The sequence below is a fragment of the Phalaenopsis equestris genome, unplaced genomic scaffold (assembly GCF_001263595.1).
Source record: "Phalaenopsis equestris unplaced genomic scaffold, ASM126359v1 Scaffold000761, whole genome shotgun sequence".
NCBI classification, from domain to species: domain Eukaryota; kingdom Viridiplantae; phylum Streptophyta; class Magnoliopsida; order Asparagales; family Orchidaceae; genus Phalaenopsis; species Phalaenopsis equestris.
In genome coordinates, this window is record NW_018165201.1 from 5,173,317 (window position 1) to 5,191,558 (window position 18,242).

Here is an 18,242-nt window from a genome sequence, read left to right on the forward strand (position 1 = left end):
TTTTTTTTTTGAAAAAAAAACCCAATTTAAATATGCTACATTAATTATACAGCAAAAAATAATATTTTCATTAAATTATTATTTGCTAATATTCCAAAAAGAATGTAAGAATTTATTAATATAAATTAAAAAAAATAATTTTGTATTAAAAAAAAAAGAAGAATTCCAGCCCTAAAAAATAAAAAAAAGATCCCTGATTATCGTAGCAGAAAGCGCGTTTAAGATTAAATTAAAAAATTAATCTGTTCGTTTGTTTATAAGATTATAAATCAATGAAAATTAAAAGAATCAAGCAATAAACATTGTATCTAAACTTGAAGCTTGACAGGGTTAAAACCATAAATATACAATTTCTTGAGAACGAAAGTGAAATCACAAATATTTTTGGCTCCGTGCCCTGTAGCCGTTCCTATACCCGCACGCGGCGACCGCGATGCTGCACCGGCGATTACCTCTTTGTTCCCGCGGCCACACTGACGGCTACACCGCACATTTCATAATTACAAGAGTGGAAGCCGGCTCCCGACCAAAAACTTCGGAAATCTGTCAATCCCATAGATCGCCGGACTTTAATCCGATATTGACGGCGGAAGAATGACGAAGAAAGCTGTGCTGATCGGCTGCAACTATCCGGGAACCAAGGCGGAGCTGAAAGGTTGCGTGAACGACGTGCGACGAGTCCATCGATGCCTGGTAGATCGCTACGGCTTCAAGGAGAGTGACATCAAGGTACTGATCGACAGTGACACCGCCTACACCCAACCCACCGGAGCAAACATCCGGCGAGCCATCACCAACCTTGTTCACTCCGCGGAACCCGGCGATTACCTTTTTGTTCACTACAGCGGACACGGAACACGATTACCGGCTGAGACTGGAGAAGATGACGATACCGGTTATGACGAGTGTATCGTTCCCTGTGATATGAATCTCATTACTGGTCCTCTTCTCCCCTTTGATTCTTCATCATCTTTTTTTGGATCTAATTTTTCTCTTATTTGTTTATTTCATTTGATCTTTAATTTAACTTGTTAGTTCTGGCGAGAATTGATGGGTTACAGTAACTTGGGAGTGATTTTGGAGATGGGGTTTGAGTTTATTGATTTAATTACTGACAGCTCTCAAGATTCTGATCTTCTTAAACTGATTCAATCACAAGACCACTATGGTTTCAACAACATTTTTTATCATTCGCAGCTGGCCACTAGGGAGTGGTGCTTCTCACATCACCACTGATCTGTGCAATTTCTCTCCTCGCACTCTGTATAATGGCTTGGATGATGTTATGATTGGAGATGGCACGGGTTTACCTATAAACCACACCAATCCCACCTCTTTGTTTTCTAACTTTTGTAAAAATTCCTTAAATAATCTACTTTTTGTACCTTGTTTGAAAAGCATCCTTATTTTCATGTTTTAGTTTTTTAAATCCAATCATTTATTTGTAGAGAGCTGAATCTCTTACTGATTTCTTGTAATGGATGCGTGCGAGAGAAATCAGTTTATCAAAGCAAAATAATGATTTCTCTCCAATCAGCTCCACTTAATTTTTTCTACTGTCAAGATGGCTTCATCTGACTGGCCTTATAAATTAAACTATCCAAAATTTTGATCCTTAAACATATTATTTCACGATTCAATTTGAGTTTATAATTGTCATTTTCATCAACTCTAGTTTGCAGTATGATTCAGTGCGATAAAATTCATAACCTTTCATTCTTTGCCACTATTATTATATATGCTTTGTCTCTTGAAATATTTTTTTTGGGTGTGTGGACCTCACCCATTCTATTCTATTATGGTTTCAAACACTTTGTCATTTTTGTCAATCATCATACCAAATACATGTAGTACCATCCACACAAGCAAAATCCTCATGTTTATGCTGTCTTCATTATCTTCAATGCCTTGGAGAAATATTTTAATTGTAAAATCATTACCTTATACTGAAAAATTCACCTTTGCCAGTGATATTTTCCATCTCACTAGCTTATCACACACACTTGAAGATAATAGGTACTATAAAAGATATCATTGACATATTATCAGATTGTTCTCTCTCTTATCCCATGCATCTATTTCACATTTCTTTTGAATTCATAATTTTGCCTTATCAATCTATCTCATAAATCATCTGCGCACATCCACATTTATCGTGTCCTCTCCATATAAAAACCTCTTTGGCCTGCCTTCCGACCATTCAAAACTTTGTATATTTGGCCACCTCTATTACCTATGTCTTTTCCTGTCAAAACAAATAAACTTGAATCTCACTCCAAACACCTCATCTCATCCTAAAATACTCACTCAAACTTCATATTTTTGCCACGACATTACTACTTATAAAATCTATCTCTCCCGTATGTACAATTTATTGAATAAATTCTTCCCCTTCCATCTTTTTCTTTGTTTCGTAATCTGAAGAAGTAATCTTCTCTTGGCATCACCATATCATACCCCTTCTCCACACTGCAAGGCTACTTTCGTGCTCACCATCTATAACTTTCATCTCTATAATGCCCATCTTAACAATCTTCCACTAAATGAACCATGCCAAAACTTCTACCTTCCTCTACAATAATAAACAACAACAACAAACAAACCATTCCCTTTCTACCCGGATAATACTCATTAGACACTACTTACGCCAAAAATAATATTAACGAACCAATTTATAATGCACTATCACAATCACACTAAACCTATCACTTCAGCTTCAATCCACAAATATAACCCAAACAATCAGAAGATTATAATTGGTCCGGGTCTATTTTGGATGATTATGATGCTCTTATTTAGAAGGGAACATTGGACTTGTTCTCTCTACCTTCACTCAAAATCTTATTGGGTCAAGTGAATTTTTCAAGTAAATATAAATTTGACGGCTCTATTGACATTTACAAAGAAGCTTAATTGCTGGCTAAAGGTTCACGAATGATTAGGACTTGACTATCATGACATTTTTGACCCATTTGTCAAGCATGCATCACTATAGTTGGTTCTCAGCTTGACTTTTAGTTAGTGATGATGTCTTCATCAACTTGATATCAATAATGCCATCTACTTGTGGGCATCTTTATAGCCAAAACTTTACGGTTATTTACATACTTTGCAAAGCCAGCTTTGTCCTCAAGGAAGCACCTTGTGCCTTGTTACCTGTAATACAACAATTCTTAGTTTCTTTTGGCTTTGCCAACTCTCTGGTTATTACAACTAGTGGATACACTTATTTATACTTTCATTCATCTAATGAGATTATTTTCAGAGTTAATAACTTTTTTTGTAATTTTTTTTGTTATTCTTTTTGCGAAATGAATATATCCATGACAGAGTTGGTGTAGCCCCATTGGAGCATAAAATTAGAGAGAGTCATTTTAGATGGTTTGGTCACGTTACATGTCGACCATCCGATAATCTGATTAGCAGAGTAGATGTTTTCAATTCGATTTACGTTAAGAAAGGCTGAGTTTGAGCAGAAAGACTTGAGCATATTGTATAAAAAATTATCTTAATTTATTATAATTAAATGAAAATATGACACTAAAAAAGGATTCATGTAGCCGACCCTACTTTGTGGGATAAAAGCTTGTTGTTGTTCTTCTTGTTGCTTTTTTGTTATTCTCTTTACCTAATGATTATCTATCAAGTATCTTGTGTAGAGAAAGTCGTTTTAGATGGTTTGGTCACGTTACATGTCGACCATTTGATGATTCAATTAGCAGAACATTTGTTTTAAATTCGATTTATGTTAAGAAAGGCTGAGATAGAGGAATAAAGACTTGAGTATATTGTATAAAAAATGAACTTAATTTATTAGAATTATATGAAAATATGACACTAAAAAAGGATTCATGTAGCCGACCCCACTTTGTGGGATAAAGACTTGTTGTTTGTGTTACAATGACTCACAATTAGCAAACTAAGGCAATGACATACTCATAATTCTATCAAAGCTGTTAAAAAATTATGGAAGCTTCCAATTGGTGAACCGGGTCTACTTGTGGAAGACTCATTTGTTATAAATTATGAGGGAGGCTTGTAGAGTGGTGACTAAGGAAAGAAAATCAGTTTGTTAGAGAAAGAAGAGGATAACTTGTAGAGAGTGAGGAGAGAATCTTGGAGATTTTGTATGAAGGTGATTTGAGAGAGAGATCATGGCAAGATGAGAGCTCATTTCTCAATGTAAAAGCTTGTTGGCATCAATTTTTGGGTATCATAGGTGTAGGGTGTCCATATGTGATCGACAAAAATTAGTTATCACGCCACTGTTTCCATTCATTTTTCTCTTTTTTATTTTAAAATGAATCGTTAGCTTGTTGATCGTCGTATACTTCCCCCATTCGAATAAATCTCCCTCCCGAACCATATAAATGATTTGAAGAGGAGAAGAATCGAATAAAAAGAGACATACGACAAAGAGACAAACAAGAGAAAAAGTAAAACGTAGAGAGTCTACGTGCGATAAATCTCGCAAGGATAGGTTAAGAAGATCCGCCAAAACAAGTTCGGGTGAAGACACCTTAAACTAATATCCGCGAAAGAAGTATCTACTTAGACTACCCATAACCAGAGAGTCAAGTTATGGGTAAAAGAATTTTAAAAGGTTAATTCATCGTCTGTTAGTTTATAAGATTACAAATGAATGAAAATTGAAAGAATGCATACAAAAAACATAGTATCTAAACTTGAAACTTTACAGGGTGCAAAGCATAAATATTCAATTTTCTAGGATCGTAATTGAAATCACTACATATATTTTGGGCTTCGTGTCCTGCTCGCATTCCCCCGAACGCACCGGCCGCTACCCTGAGCCGCAATTTAAGAATAGTTTTTGATCTTAATTCTTGATTATGGATGGTACTAACCACTAAGGGCTTTTACATTCGCTTAAACTCATAAATTTTGTTTTCAATTTAAAAATAAAAAAAAATGAGAATTTTATTTTCATGGTTAAAATAAATGAAAACATATAAATAAAATGTTAAAATGTTTTTGCTATTTACAACAATTTTGTAAATAGATATCAACAAGCTCTTCTCATCCAAACTGATTTAAACTACTCAGTTTTTAAAGTTATTTTTACTTGAATAAAATGGAAAGATAATTAATATTATATTCTTTTCAAAAATAAATTTAATAATTTTCAGATTCATCATGATCATTTTCAAATTTTATTATCTTTATCTATTTTCTTTTTCATTTTTAATACAATTTCCTCTCCAAAAATTTCAACTTATCATATGCCACTTTATAATTATTGAAAAATTTGCTGTCTTTCTCACTTGTATAAGGCTCTCACTTGTATAAGGCAAGTTCTTTTTTTTTTTTTAATATATAATTGAATTGATAGGGTTTAAAGTTGATTTCATTGATTGAGCTTTACTGATGAGATGTACGTATATAGAAAATATATTATATAATAACATTATGTTATTGTATGGTATGATGAGAGTTATATAATAACATCATATTGCAAAATTTTCGATTATACGAATATGCAGATTGAACTATATAGATCAAAGCATTAAATTTAATTTGAAAAATTAAATTTCAATCTCATAAATTAAACTAGTTATTATTTATGATGAAGATAAAAAAAATAAAGAATAAAATGGTAGCAGAATCATGTGTACAATAAAGTCTTTTCTTTTTTTTAGCAATCAAATTAAAAAAAGAAATTGAAAATTGGAAAACAAAAAGTGCAGAGAGAAAATATATATCGATCAAAATTTCAATGCAAATTCTTAATGAAGCAGATCGAAAACTAAATTTAAAATAAATAATAAATAGTAATAATAATGAACTAAAAAAACTCGATGGCTTCTAAAATTTGAAGGAGAAATAAAGGAGATTGTTAGTCCGAGGTGGGCCCGGTTGGATTAATTAAAGAGACTGTAACTCTGTAAATGTGCATAGCTAAGATATCATAATCTATTATCTATAGAATAAATAATTAATTTAATTTTATTTTATGAAAAGAGGTAAAAAAAAAGATAGCTCTGTATTTTTAGAATTACATGTAAAATATAATTTAAATTAAAAAAAAACAGATAGTCAGATTTAGGGCTCGAGCCCGAAAAAATTGTTTAATAAAAACATAAATTAATCATTTTTAATTTATAATCTTAGATTTTTTTTTTTAATGAAAATTTTCTTTTAAGGCAATTACATACAACCATCACACACCCAAAATGTTGCTATCAACATACAACATAACCAAAGCCATCACAACATAAACAGAGCCACTACCCAACCACCAACACAGCCACAACACACCACCTCTCCGGCGTCTCTCTCCTGTTATGATCTTTACCGCCGGACCGTCGAGAGGACAGTCGAGAGGGAATGCGAATGATTCTCACAGTTTTTCCCATGCTAAGCTCAACCATTTCTTCTGATTTATAATGATCTTTATTGGAACTAAGAAAAAAAAAATTACTTGAAATTACGTTGAAATTTCTCATAGCTCAGGATGTGCAGGCTTTTCTGCGCCCAAATTTCCCAAAGCGCTAATAGTTACTATTATTATAGTTTTAAACGTTCTTTATAAGATAAAAAAAAAAATATCTCGCAGCTTCTGATGTCGAACTCCAAGCATGACAAGAATTGTAAGGCTTCGTTCTTCTCCGTTTATACTTTTAATTCTCCCTCAGTGGCTCATAGAGAGAGGAGAGAGAGGAAAAGTGAGAGAGAGAGAGAGGAGAGATGAGAAATGAGAGAGAGAGAGAGAGGAGGTGAGAAGTTCTTCTTATAATTGTCAACGTGATCAGTGATGGTATAAATTCCTCAAATAATAAAATCCTCTACGACTCATTGGAAGTAGCCAATTTGTCAAACCACGTAAATCTGTGTGTTCTTTTTTTGTGTGAATTTTCTCGTTTAATTTTTCGTTTCGTCGTCGATTGTTTAATGTTATACATACCACAACATACTCTCCTAACAAAGTCATTAAATGGTCGACGTTTAAAATGTCCAAATCATCTAATGTGGCTCTGTATAATCATGTCGGCGACTGGAGCCTTTCTAACCCTTTCACCGATATACTTGTTTCCGTCTCATATTTTATCTCGAAGTGTAAAGTCACTCATCAACCTGAGCATTCTCATCTCGACAACAATCAACTTAACTTTATGTTTCTCTTTACGAGCCAACATGTTGTGCTATAAAGTATTGTAGGTCTCACCGACATCTTATGGGATCAATGAAACATTGATGCAATTGATTGAGGTGGAATTAATAGACTCAGATTTGATGGAAAAAGATTGTTTTTCACAGAAGTCAAGTGAGCAAGAGGTCTGAAGGAGGTCAATATTGACAAAAGCTTTGAATCCTACAACTCGTAACTCTAAGTACAATCGCAACTCTTGCAACTCACTTCAATTTCAGAAGAGTGCGTACTAAGCTAAGAATCCTACAGTTCTTGTAATTCTCAAGTACAATCACAACTTTCGCAACTCACTTCAATTTCATAAGAGTATATATTAAGCTAAATGTTTTTCTTTTTGTGAAATTAACACCATATTTAACTCTAAATCCTTAATCAAATTTCACTTTCAGGGTGTGCGGCAGAGTTATAGGTACATATCATTCATCATTATGTGCAAACATAACTGCAATTCTTTTGTGAAAAAATGATTGTTTCAGAAATAGTTATGGAAGAAAAAAATCATTGTCATTAACTATTATAAGTTATCTCATCATGCATCTATGTTTGGATTGTATTATATAAATTTCACATTTTGTAACAAGGTACAGGGGACATCAAAGTTATTAACCTTTCTTAACAAGTATTATGTTACCATTTGTACATTTTAGCCTCCTTTGAAATAATATAACTTTAATGATTTGCAACTTATTTTTCTTTAAATGATGGTATTGCAGTTTTGTGCAAGCAAGGGTAGAATACAAGGTGATTTTGTGCAAGCATTCAATATAGGATACTTGCATTGCTATCAACTTTGATTGGTACTTTTTTTATGGATTAGTATCTTTTAGAAAGAACAATTGTATATATAGTTTCAATTTGTTTAAGACCTTTCTACAATCTTAATGAGGTAAAAAATGATAAGAAATGATAGTGCATATGTTGGTATTGAATTCAAATCCGTCTGGTAGATCGTGCCCAAAGAATAGAGCACGAGGCCAAGGAAAGAAGAACGAGGGAGGGAAAGAGAGAGAGAGGAAGATATAGAAAGGCAGACTTGCCCCCTCGGGGGTGAATCGGGGTGTTTCCGGGCTCATGGACTCATTTTATTCCATCAAAATAGAGGTTACAAGCGGGGGGAGTCAAAAAACCTATTTTTGGATTATGCATAAGTTTATTAATTTAGAGTTATATATTACATCTAAAGTTGAAATAAAAAGGTGCATTTACATGCATAAAAAATACTGCAATCACTAGCTCCTTGAAAGATAAAATACGTGTTTTCATACATAAATTTGATGAGCGTGAATCATATCATTAACAAGAAGATGAGTAACGGCAATACTGCTAGCAAAAAGCATAAGGAAAACTAGCACATTACTCGATTCACTCCATTTATTTTGCCATCACAGGCGATCACAAAGAAACTCCATCTATTCTCCCATCGATCTGCTCCCCACTTCCATATCTAGAGATCACATATGTTTTCTGCCTCTCTGTTGAGAAAAAAATCTGCATGGACAGTCTCACGACTGTTTTTCCTTCAAACGCTTCCCCATTCGACCGGCTGCTTCATCACCTATGGGGCTTATGTTATATGCTCCCCACTTCAAACCTGGGTAGAAAAACCGACAATGATGCCATGGACATCCCATCGGTAAAAATTCACAAAGGGCTAGTCACGAGTCTTTTCTTACAATGAGCTCAAGTCTCGTAGTTCATATCAGACAAACATCCAGAGATGATTCCTTGCTCAGTAGCGACAAGCTTTGTGAAGAGTACGATGACAATCATCCTGGAGAAGAGTCTAGGCGGCCTCCTCTGATAGAGAGGGGACCTAACCTAAGAAGGAGGTTCGATCGAACAAACAGGAACATATGCAAGTAAAAGGTTAGAACCGTGCTCTTATGGCCTAGAGACGATTCTCCACTTGACATTGACAAGCTCCGTGAGGGATGCACAATAATTTTCTTTGACTCCAGAGAAGATTCACCACCCTACAGCGATAAGCTCCGCGAGGGGTGTACGACAATCATCTTCGGCCCCATAGACGTTTTGGCACTCGGCAACGACAAACTCAACAAAGATTCACCACCCTACACTATACGACTAACATCTTCAGCCCCATAGACAATTCGCTACTCGACAGCGACAATCTCCACGAGGGTTTGTACAACGATCATCTTTGACCACAAAGATGACTCGCCACCTGACAACGACAAGCTCCGTAAGGGGTGTAACTTGAGTTGGACAAACATCATATCCAAAAAATCCACAAACTTAAACAATAATCTTCTAAAAAAAATGTACTCATCAAAGGTTAATGAAATGGCTATTAAATAAACTAAGTTAAGGGCTAAGGAAAGAATATCTTTTCTGTATTCATGGGTTTCTCATTCTTATTGAAGCATTGTCTCAAAGAGAAAAAAAAACTAAAGGGATTCATGTATAGACTAAAAGGGTCACCATACTCGTTAGGCTAAATGAACTATTGTCAGAATCTGCCGACTTTTTCCCCGACGACCTACTTTTCCTCCAACGACCGACTTCTTTCTCTGACCTGCTGACCTGCCACCAGAACCTGACAGAACCTGACGACTCCCCTGACTAGAAAACTCCATAATAATAAATCCAGAAGATGATGACAAAGATACCAAAATCGAGCGCAAAAACGTCTAACAGGGAGTATCATTAGCAAATTATGTGTTCAAGATTTATTTGTTAAATTTTCTTATTTTTATTGCAGTTGTCACTATCAAGAAACAAAAAAATTGAGGAACTTAATATGTATACTCAAAAATATTTTGCACGGATCTCGAGATAATATAATGGTCGGAATAAGACGGGGACTAGAACGCCCTTTTCTCTTCGCTTTAAAGCGGGACTAAATATCTAATTTTTATATTTTTTAGCCCTCCTATCTTCTATAAATAGGAGAGCTATATGATATAAGAGAAACTTTTGGCTCCCCTCTCTTGTAACTCATTTGTTCAAATGAAATAAAATGGGTCATCGATCTCGGGAACACCCCATTTCTCTCCCCCTCCAGTGGGGGAAGTCTTACTCTTCTTTCTTCTATTTCTCTCTTTCTATCCCTCTCTCAATCTCCTTTCATCAGCCCAACGCTCTATTCCTTTGACATGATCTACAAGACATATTTGAATCCAACACCTACTAAGCCCCGAAGGGCTTTCTAAGTTTGAATTTTGAAGGAGTTGGATACAATTTGCATTTAAATAGACAAGTAATAAGAAATTTAAACCCATAAATTATAATCATTACAATTGCATTTTACATTTTATTTAGAATTACACAATCAAGCTAACAATGCGTTAAGACATTTGAAGGAGTTGGATACAATTTGCATTTAAATAGAGAAGTAATAAGAAATTTAAACCCATAAATTCTAATCATTACAATTGTATTTTACATTTAATTTTAGAATTACAGAATCAAGCTAACAATGTGTTAAGACGAGGCTTAAAAAGGCTCAAACTTATTCTTACCAAGATTAGCTCATGAACCGCATTAAACCGAGCTCCAATCACTCAGAATCCTTCCAAACATTTTCAAACAAAGTGATATTATTTATAATAATCATAATAAGAATTTCCATTTTGTAACAATAGAAATTGATATTATTTCTAGTAATCACTACCTTGTTGGCCAGGAACTGCAATGTGATATATTTAGCAAAAGAAAATCAGATACATACAACTAAAACTATCAAAACCTGAATGGTTGGTAAGGTGTTGCATCCTCAAAATTGGGCTTCATTTTGTATGATTCGTATTCCAGAACTTTATTAGTTTTCTTTTTCTTTGAGCCACTACACATTCTACCTTTTCAAAAACAGCTTAATCAGTCTCTATATTTTGCTGGCCCTTTTTTTTTTTTTTTTTTGACAAAAATAAAGAAAGTAACCAAATGAAAGCTTAAATTTTAGATGTTTGGATATACTCGAACAACATCAATGATTGTAGAACGACAAATGGGACAATTACCATTGCTCCATTGCAGACCTTGAGAACACTTGAAACAGGCACACATGTGCCCACATCTATAAGAACATTGCAGACATATAATTAGCATAAAATTATTTATTTATTTTTGGGGCATTTACACACATAGCACGCAATTGTAATTTATTTACGTATCTCACTTCTAAATTTTCATATTTAAATACACAGCACTCAAATTCTTAATATCACCTAAAAAATAGGACTATTACTACCTTCTAAAGGTGAAATATATATTTTCATGCATAAAATTAAAGCTCCAAAGTGCTATGTATGTAAATAGGAAAGTTTAGGCGTGAGACATGTAAATACATAAGAATTGTGTGCGGGGTATGTAAATTTCCCTCATGTTCATTTAAGAGAAAGTAATATGCAATTATATACCTGTATAATACTGTGTCAACTTGGGCTTCACAGCAGATGCAACAACTGTCCTTCCATTTGGTTTTATGTGAAGATTTCCCTCTTTTAACTGTATTCACTGAAATATAATCTTATGAACTACCATGAGTTTTAAATAATGCAAGAAAACTTACAAAAAAAACCCAACTTTTATGTTTAAATTTTAATGAAATTATATAAATCAATGTCAAAATTATCTGTAGTTAAGTAGCTTCATTGGTATATAAAGAAGGAAAGAGATTTTAAGTGAATAGAAATGACTTTTAACATATTTAGACATCCTTAATAGATAGAAAAGAAGATAGTTTAACACTTGAGCTGCAAGAGTATAACCTTGGGGGCATTTACATACATAACACCAACTTCTTTTGTATTTACATATCTAACACCTCAAATTTGCTTTTTATACTCATACCACCAAAACCTTTCTTATCACATAAAAAATACCACTATTTTAACATTTAGAAAGTGAAATACACCTTTTCATATGCATTGATAAATTTAGCATATGTATAAAAATTGATATTTAGGTGTTAGATGTAAATACATAGGAATTAAGTGGTATGCATGTAAATCTTCCCATAATTTTGCTTGAAGAATCAATGACGGACAATTCTTTTTTTATTTTCATGATAGATATTTAATAGCACTCCATCATATTCATCGTAAAAACAGCATTGACATCAATCAGAAAGCCATGGGCTTATTTTTTAGGGCCATTTACATACATAGCACACAATTCTGATGTATTTACATATCTCACACCTAAAGTTTCATATTTACATGCATAACAATAATTAATAAGATGCAAAGTCTTACCTGATTGATTAATAGCAGAAGAAAACTCCTCATTGATAGAGAAATCTATCCTCTTCTGCCATTCCAAACAACTCTCCACCATCTTTCTTAGCTCAGAAAGTTCACTCTGTATTTGTGCAAAACCATCTCTCATATCATTCATAGCATCCTCGTCCTATCACATCACAAAACCATAGAGGAACTCAAAAAAATGTAAATTTCATCCAATTTTTTTAAAAAAAAGTTACTTATTTCAAACATATTAGTCAGGAAACTATATCCTACTTTCCCGCTTGCCGACGAATTTTGCATAAATGATTCAGAAGGATCTTGATCAGAAAAATCCTCATAATTTCGCCTCCACATTGTTTCTTCTTCTTCTTCTTCTTCTTCTTCTTCTTCACACCCTTCTCTTCCCTTATCATCATACTGCAAACCTTTTTTTTCTATAAATGACATAATCAGCTGGTTCAATTTGTGAGATAACTCGCCAGCAAGGAAATTCGAAACAGTTTTCCTGATCAAGAATCAGACCAAGCATCAGAACCTGGAACTAAATTCTCATAAATTCTACGACAAACATAAAAAGTAATCTGCCAATTAAACCTGTCAAGTAGCTCTCGGATTTCGACGTTTTCGGCGAAACTCTGCTCGAATAACCAGTTAGAGCGCGTGAAATTCTCAGTTTCGTCTATCAAAATCTCTCTTTGATAGATTTGCAATGAATCATCGGGTAGTTTTGAATCAGTTGAATTTTCCCATGAAATTCTCTCATTGCTAGAAGCATCAGATTTCTGGTTTTCTATTTGAAGATCCTCTGCTCTGAATAATTCTGTGAACTGACTTTCTTCAGTTTCAGAAGGATTGACTGAAATGCCAAAATCTGAATTTTGAAAATCAGTCGTATGATCCTCTGACTCAATTTTGTTTGCATAATGCTGAGTTATATCTTGAGTTATTTCCCTTGAAAAATTCAATTACAGCCAATTATTGAGAGCTAATGATTTAATTGAAATTCAATATCACAGATAATATTAAGCGGTATGTACGTAAATATGAATGTTTAGCTGTTAGCTATTTAAATACACATGAATCGTGTGGTATGTCTGTAAGTGTCCCTTTACTTAAAAACCATTTGTGAAATTAAGAAAAATCTAATATGATTAGGTAATACAAAGCTTCTTCTTGAGAGATTCACATACAAAACATGCATTTCTTATATATTTACATATCTAACATCTAAACTTTGATGATATTTAGATATCTAATATTTTATTGTCATGATCACCTTAAAACATATGAATGGAAAGATGTATTCCACTTTAGAAAAATTAGTATCAATGATATTTTCCATGTAATGTTAAATATTTGAGTATTATCTAAAGTGAATGTTAAAGTTTAGGTTTTAAAAATGTAAATAAATAAGAATTGGTTGGTACCTGAAATTGAAATAATAATAGGGAATTTACGCAAGTACCTCAAGAATATACCGTTTGATCCTCCCTGTAATTCCTCAGATTCAAATTTTATTGACCGTTGGTGTTGGTCTTTGGTGGCTGCTGCTTGTTGTCGGAGGAATCTTAGCCTAATCAATGACTGGAGATAGATAAAAAAAAAGTTAATGTATTCTGAAGAGCCTTTTTATATTACATATTGAGCGAAAATGAGTTTTTAGCTTGGTAATTAGAGCTCTTCTTCTTCTTTTTGGGCTATTTACATTCAAAGAACACAATTCTAATGTATTTATAGACCTCACTCCTAAACTTTCGTATTTACACAAATATCACTCAAATCTTTAATATCACATTAAAGATAGCACTATTACCACTTTTTAAAAATGAACTACACATTTTTATGTATAGGTTTAAAGCACTGAAGTGTTATGCATGTAAATATGAAATTTTAGGTGTGAGATAGTGCTTAGGTGGGGGAGGAGGGGTGGGATAGTTGGGCAGAGCGAGTGCTCGCACCTTGCAACTTAGACCCTGCAACTTAGAAATCTTAAGTTTGCTTCCAATCAATGTGTTGTGCATTCGAGAATGTAATAATTATTTTTTTACGCAAAAATTCAAAAGCTTCCTCGGCTCTCTCTCGTTGTGATTTAAGATTGATTGACAATGTTGGTGAACAAATGTACTGAAATTAAAGTTGCTTAAAAGCTCAAGAAAAAAGTGAAGATAAAATATGAAGAAATGCTAACTTGTTTGGGTGTTTGTTAACTTAGTCGTGAATGAAAATACTTGCTAATATTCTAAGATACAATCCACATAGTTCAATTTTGAAAATTTTAGATACATACCACACAATTTCAATGTATTTATATATCGAACTCTTATGAATTGATATTTATAACTATAATAATTTGCTGCTATAAACCTATGCATAAGATGGTGTATTTCACTTTGAAAAAGTTGAACTTTCTTGCTTCACACTCAAACTTTCTTATATATATAAAGAGGGGGAGGGGGATTCTAATCACCCAAAATATTGAATATGACATATTAACCACCAAAACTTTAAATATAACATTTTAACCACCTAAAACATCTACTCAAAGCCTTCAATAGTGGGTAAAAGAGGATGGTTGAAATTAAAAAAAGTGGTCAAAATGTAATATTTAAAGTTTGGGTGGTTAAAATGTTATGCTCAATGTTTTGGGTGGTAAGTATATTAGAACCCCAAATATTTATGTGCATAGCATTAATTTTTTCTATTTACAATACGATAATCAGATCACTTTTTCGACAAACTAAATCACTCTCTTACACATAAGTTTTGGATTTGATATAAGTGCAAAAAATGAATTGTAGTTGTACGACAAGAAAATGACTTGGGGAGATTTTTCATCGATTAAACGACAAGCTGGACACATGTAAGCTCGCTTTTGGAGATTGCATCAACCACTCAACCGGTTGGCCCTACTTGGTCGAACACCCCCTCAGCCGTCCTCCTTGATTCAGCCTAATTCCACTAGGCCTAGGTCCACTCGCCCTAACTTCACCCGGTCTAATTTCACCTGGCATGCTTCACGCGGCAAGCTTCACCCGACCTGCTTCCACCGGCTATTTTTTCAACTAGCTGATGACCGAAGCCCAGATCCAACGATTGATGAGGTAAGAAGCAGCATGCACTACCAAAAAAGACTAAAATGCCCCACAATAACCTCCTTAAAGCAAGGGTTAATATGTAATATTATATTTCTCTCTCTTTGTAATTCTATAAATTGAGGACCCGTGGTATATGTAAAATGATCCCTAAGCTCTCTCTTTTAAGCCCCATGTAGGGAGCTCACTCCCTTTCTCCTCTCATTTGTAATCGTAATTTGTGTAGAATAATAGAGCGAAAGAGCCAGGGAAAATCCCTCTTTGCCCCTGCAAGACAAGCCCCCCTACCCTCTCTTCTCTCTAGTTTCATGCTTTATTTCTTGGGCATGATCAAAAAGTCTAATTTGAACTCAAGAGTAGTGTTGTTAGAACATTTAATATTTTTTGTTAGGCATTGAAAGTATGGATAAGTGAGAGAGAGTGTAAATATCTAATCCAAAATTATAATTTTAAGAAAAAATTAGTATCTAAAGCTGAATGAAACCACCTGAATCTTCCCGCGGAAAGGGAATCGAGAGACTCTCTGTTCCTCAGCAAGCTCCGCGATCTCTCTCAGCCTCTCCTCCTTCATCCTCATCACCAACCCCTCCATCTCCTTCCTTCCCCTCACCCTCACCACTTTCCCTCCACCGCCGAACGCCGGCAAATTCGCCGCCGTCAGCCCATTCTGAAACTGCTCTTTAGTCCCCGCCATCATTTCCAACTCGTCGCTCGATGAAGACGTCCAAGACGACATCTTGAGACTCATCGACCTCACCATCTTCCCAACCCCTTTTCTTTCCCTTTCGTTCTCCGCATCCGACCCGCCGAACACCAGCTCCGCCGCTGTCGAAGCCGCGCCGCCGCGAGGACTGGCCTCGGCCTCCATCTCCCTCCACATCTGTATCAGAGACGAGGCGCGGAGATTGGAGAGAGCAGAGAGCTCGGCTTCATGACTCTGCCGTTCGATGGTGGCGATCATCTCACAGGCATGTCGTCTGTCCCACCGATCGAGGATCGGCGATTGTCTCCGGCGAGCTCCTGTCGCCGGCAAGCAGAGATTGCCGGCGGGCATTCGGGCAACGGAGAACGCCATGGAAGAATAAAAATTGAAACTTTGGTGCTAAGGGTGGGATTGATGGGGAAAATGTGTTGCCCTTTTAAGAGAACGGATTCGTTGGCGAGATGAGCGGCGAGAGCGCCAACGGAAATATCCTAGGAAATATATGGCCTTTTTAAATTTCAATTTTTTTTCATTTCTGCCGAAAAATAGTTCTTTTTTGGAATTTACATAAATAACCCTGAATTTATATAGCAGCATAATGCCTAAATGATATTTAAATATACATGCAAGCAATTTTTTTTTTATTTTAAATAAATTAGTTTTAGTAAATCGGTAATGATTTTGATATTATTTTAGAAATTAGGGTGATGCAAGGGATATAAGAAAATAGATATTAGATATATAAATTTTGATTTATGAAATTTTGATAAATTTTAAGTGAGCGTCGACGTGTCACTCAAGTAGGGATGCATAGCTATACATTCCGATTAATAAATATTAATAATATTGATGTGCATATCCTAATAAAAAATGAGGATCAATTCCCAAATATTTTAAAGCTTCAAATTTGGTTCTTGTTCCTATGAACAAGAATGTTTTACATTGGGATAACTTCATGCATAAAATAAGTCTTAATATTGTGGTTTCTAAGTTTATTTCTAAAATTGTGGTTAGCGGGTTTCGAGATCATCTCAATATTTTGATTTCTAAGTAACAATTTGATTTTGTTAAAGTCAGATCTATTGGTGAGAATGCTCTGCTTTCCCATGAGTTGGTTTTGGAGCTTGATAAAAAATGAAGAAATGGAAATGTTATTTTTAAAATGCATATTAAAAAAACCTATGATACTATCAAGTGGAATTTCATTCTGAAGGTTTTTAAGGCAAAAAGTTTTAATCAAGCTTCCTGTCTTTTTATCAAGAAAATTCTTGAGAATAATTATTATTCTATTTTGATAAATAGTAATAAATGAGGTTTTCTTAAGTCTTCTAGGGGGATCAAGCAGAGAGATCCCTCTTTCTCCTATTATCTTCATTATGGCTTTTGACTACTTATCCAGATATCTCAACAGTGTGTTCTCTAATTATCTCAATATGTATTATGCTATCAAGGGTAATTTTGGGATATATTATCTTGCTTATGCTGATGATTTGGTGACCTTCTCCAATGCTAATAAGAGGTCTATCAAAAGATTATGGGATGGTCTTAATCATTTCCAAGATGCTCCCAGTTTGGTATTTAATTCAAATAAATACAGTTTGTATTGCTCTAAATGGATTTCTACAATGAAAAAAAAAAATGGGTACAAGACTATACTAAATGTATTAAATAAAGTTTATATATTACTTTTCTGGGCTTCAATCTTGATAAAGGTAAAAGAAAAGTTCATCTTTTGATAGTCTTATTGATAAGATCAATAAGATGATCATGTCTTCGGAGAATTTACTTTTGTCTTTTGGAGGTAAAGTTACTTTACTTGAAAGTGTGATTACTTCTATACCTCTTCATACTTTTTTTTTATGAAAATTCCTAACATTTTGATCAAAAAACTTGAGAATATCTTTAATAAACTTCTTTGGGCTGGTAAAAATCACAAAATTCATTGGATGATTTGGTTGAAAACGTATAAACCTACTCATTATGGTTGTTTGGGTTGTAGAAGCATTAATGATAATATGAAATTTGGTTTTATGAAGTTATAGTTTCAATTCAGAAATGATAATTCCTTCTCG

The 18,242-nt window shown here is 34.2% G+C and overlaps 2 protein-coding genes across 4 annotated transcripts; one reads left to right on the plus strand and one right to left on the minus strand.

The window, feature by feature from the left end:
* Positions 1-513: 513 nt before the first annotated feature.
* LOC110030840 (metacaspase-4-like) lies at positions 514-1,326 on the plus strand. Of its 2 annotated transcripts, none has more exons than XM_020733773.1 (2): positions 514-940; positions 1,198-1,326. In XM_020733773.1, the coding sequence occupies exons 1-2, from the start codon at positions 595-597 to the stop codon at positions 1,206-1,208; spliced, it is 357 nt and encodes a 118-aa protein (XP_020589432.1). In that variant the 5' UTR covers positions 514-594; the 3' UTR covers positions 1,209-1,326. The 2 variants fall into 2 exon arrangements, with proteins under 2 accessions (XP_020589432.1, XP_020589431.1); XM_020733772.1 differs by lacking the exon at positions 1,198-1,326 and adding an exon at positions 1,036-1,187.
* A 9,435-nt stretch (positions 1,327-10,761) lies between these two features.
* Positions 10,762-16,633, minus strand: LOC110030839. Of its 2 annotated transcripts, none has more exons than XM_020733771.1 (8): positions 15,955-16,633; positions 13,841-13,959; positions 12,970-13,326; positions 12,649-12,880; positions 12,385-12,538; positions 11,548-11,635; positions 11,149-11,204; positions 10,762-10,982 (listed from the first exon to the last, which is right to left on the minus strand). In XM_020733771.1, exons 1-8 carry the CDS (start codon positions 16,540-16,542, stop codon positions 10,918-10,920), a joined length of 1,659 nt encoding a protein of 552 aa, XP_020589430.1. In that variant the 5' UTR covers positions 16,543-16,633; the 3' UTR covers positions 10,762-10,917. The 2 variants fall into 2 exon arrangements, with proteins under 2 accessions (XP_020589430.1, XP_020589429.1); XM_020733770.1 differs by having other exon boundaries at positions 10,767-10,982; positions 11,548-11,644.
* Positions 16,634-18,242: the final 1,609 nt, after the last annotated feature.

What these genes read in the sequence shown, in the direction of transcription:
- LOC110030839 (XM_020733770.1), bottom strand. Translation starts at nt 16,542, where the DNA reads ATGGCGTTCTCCGTTGCCCGAATGCCCGCCGGCAATCTCTGCTTGCCG. An exon ending in CTTTCCGCGGGAAGATTCAG is followed by an intron (nt 13,960 to 15,954) that starts GTGGTTTCATTC and finishes ATCTATCTCCAG; the next exon opens with TCATTGATTAGGCTAAGATT. An exon ending in ATCCGAGAGCTACTTGACAG is followed by an intron (nt 12,881 to 12,969) that starts GTTTAATTGGCA and finishes ATTCTTGATCAG; the next exon opens with GAAAACTGTTTCGAATTTCC.
- LOC110030840 (XM_020733772.1), top strand. Translation starts at nt 595, where the DNA reads ATGACGAAGAAAGCTGTGCTGATCGGCTGCAACTATCCGGGAACCAAG. An exon ending in TGATATGAATCTCATTACTG is followed by an intron (nt 941 to 1,035) that starts GTCCTCTTCTCC and finishes TTAACTTGTTAG; the next exon opens with TTCTGGCGAGAATTGATGGG.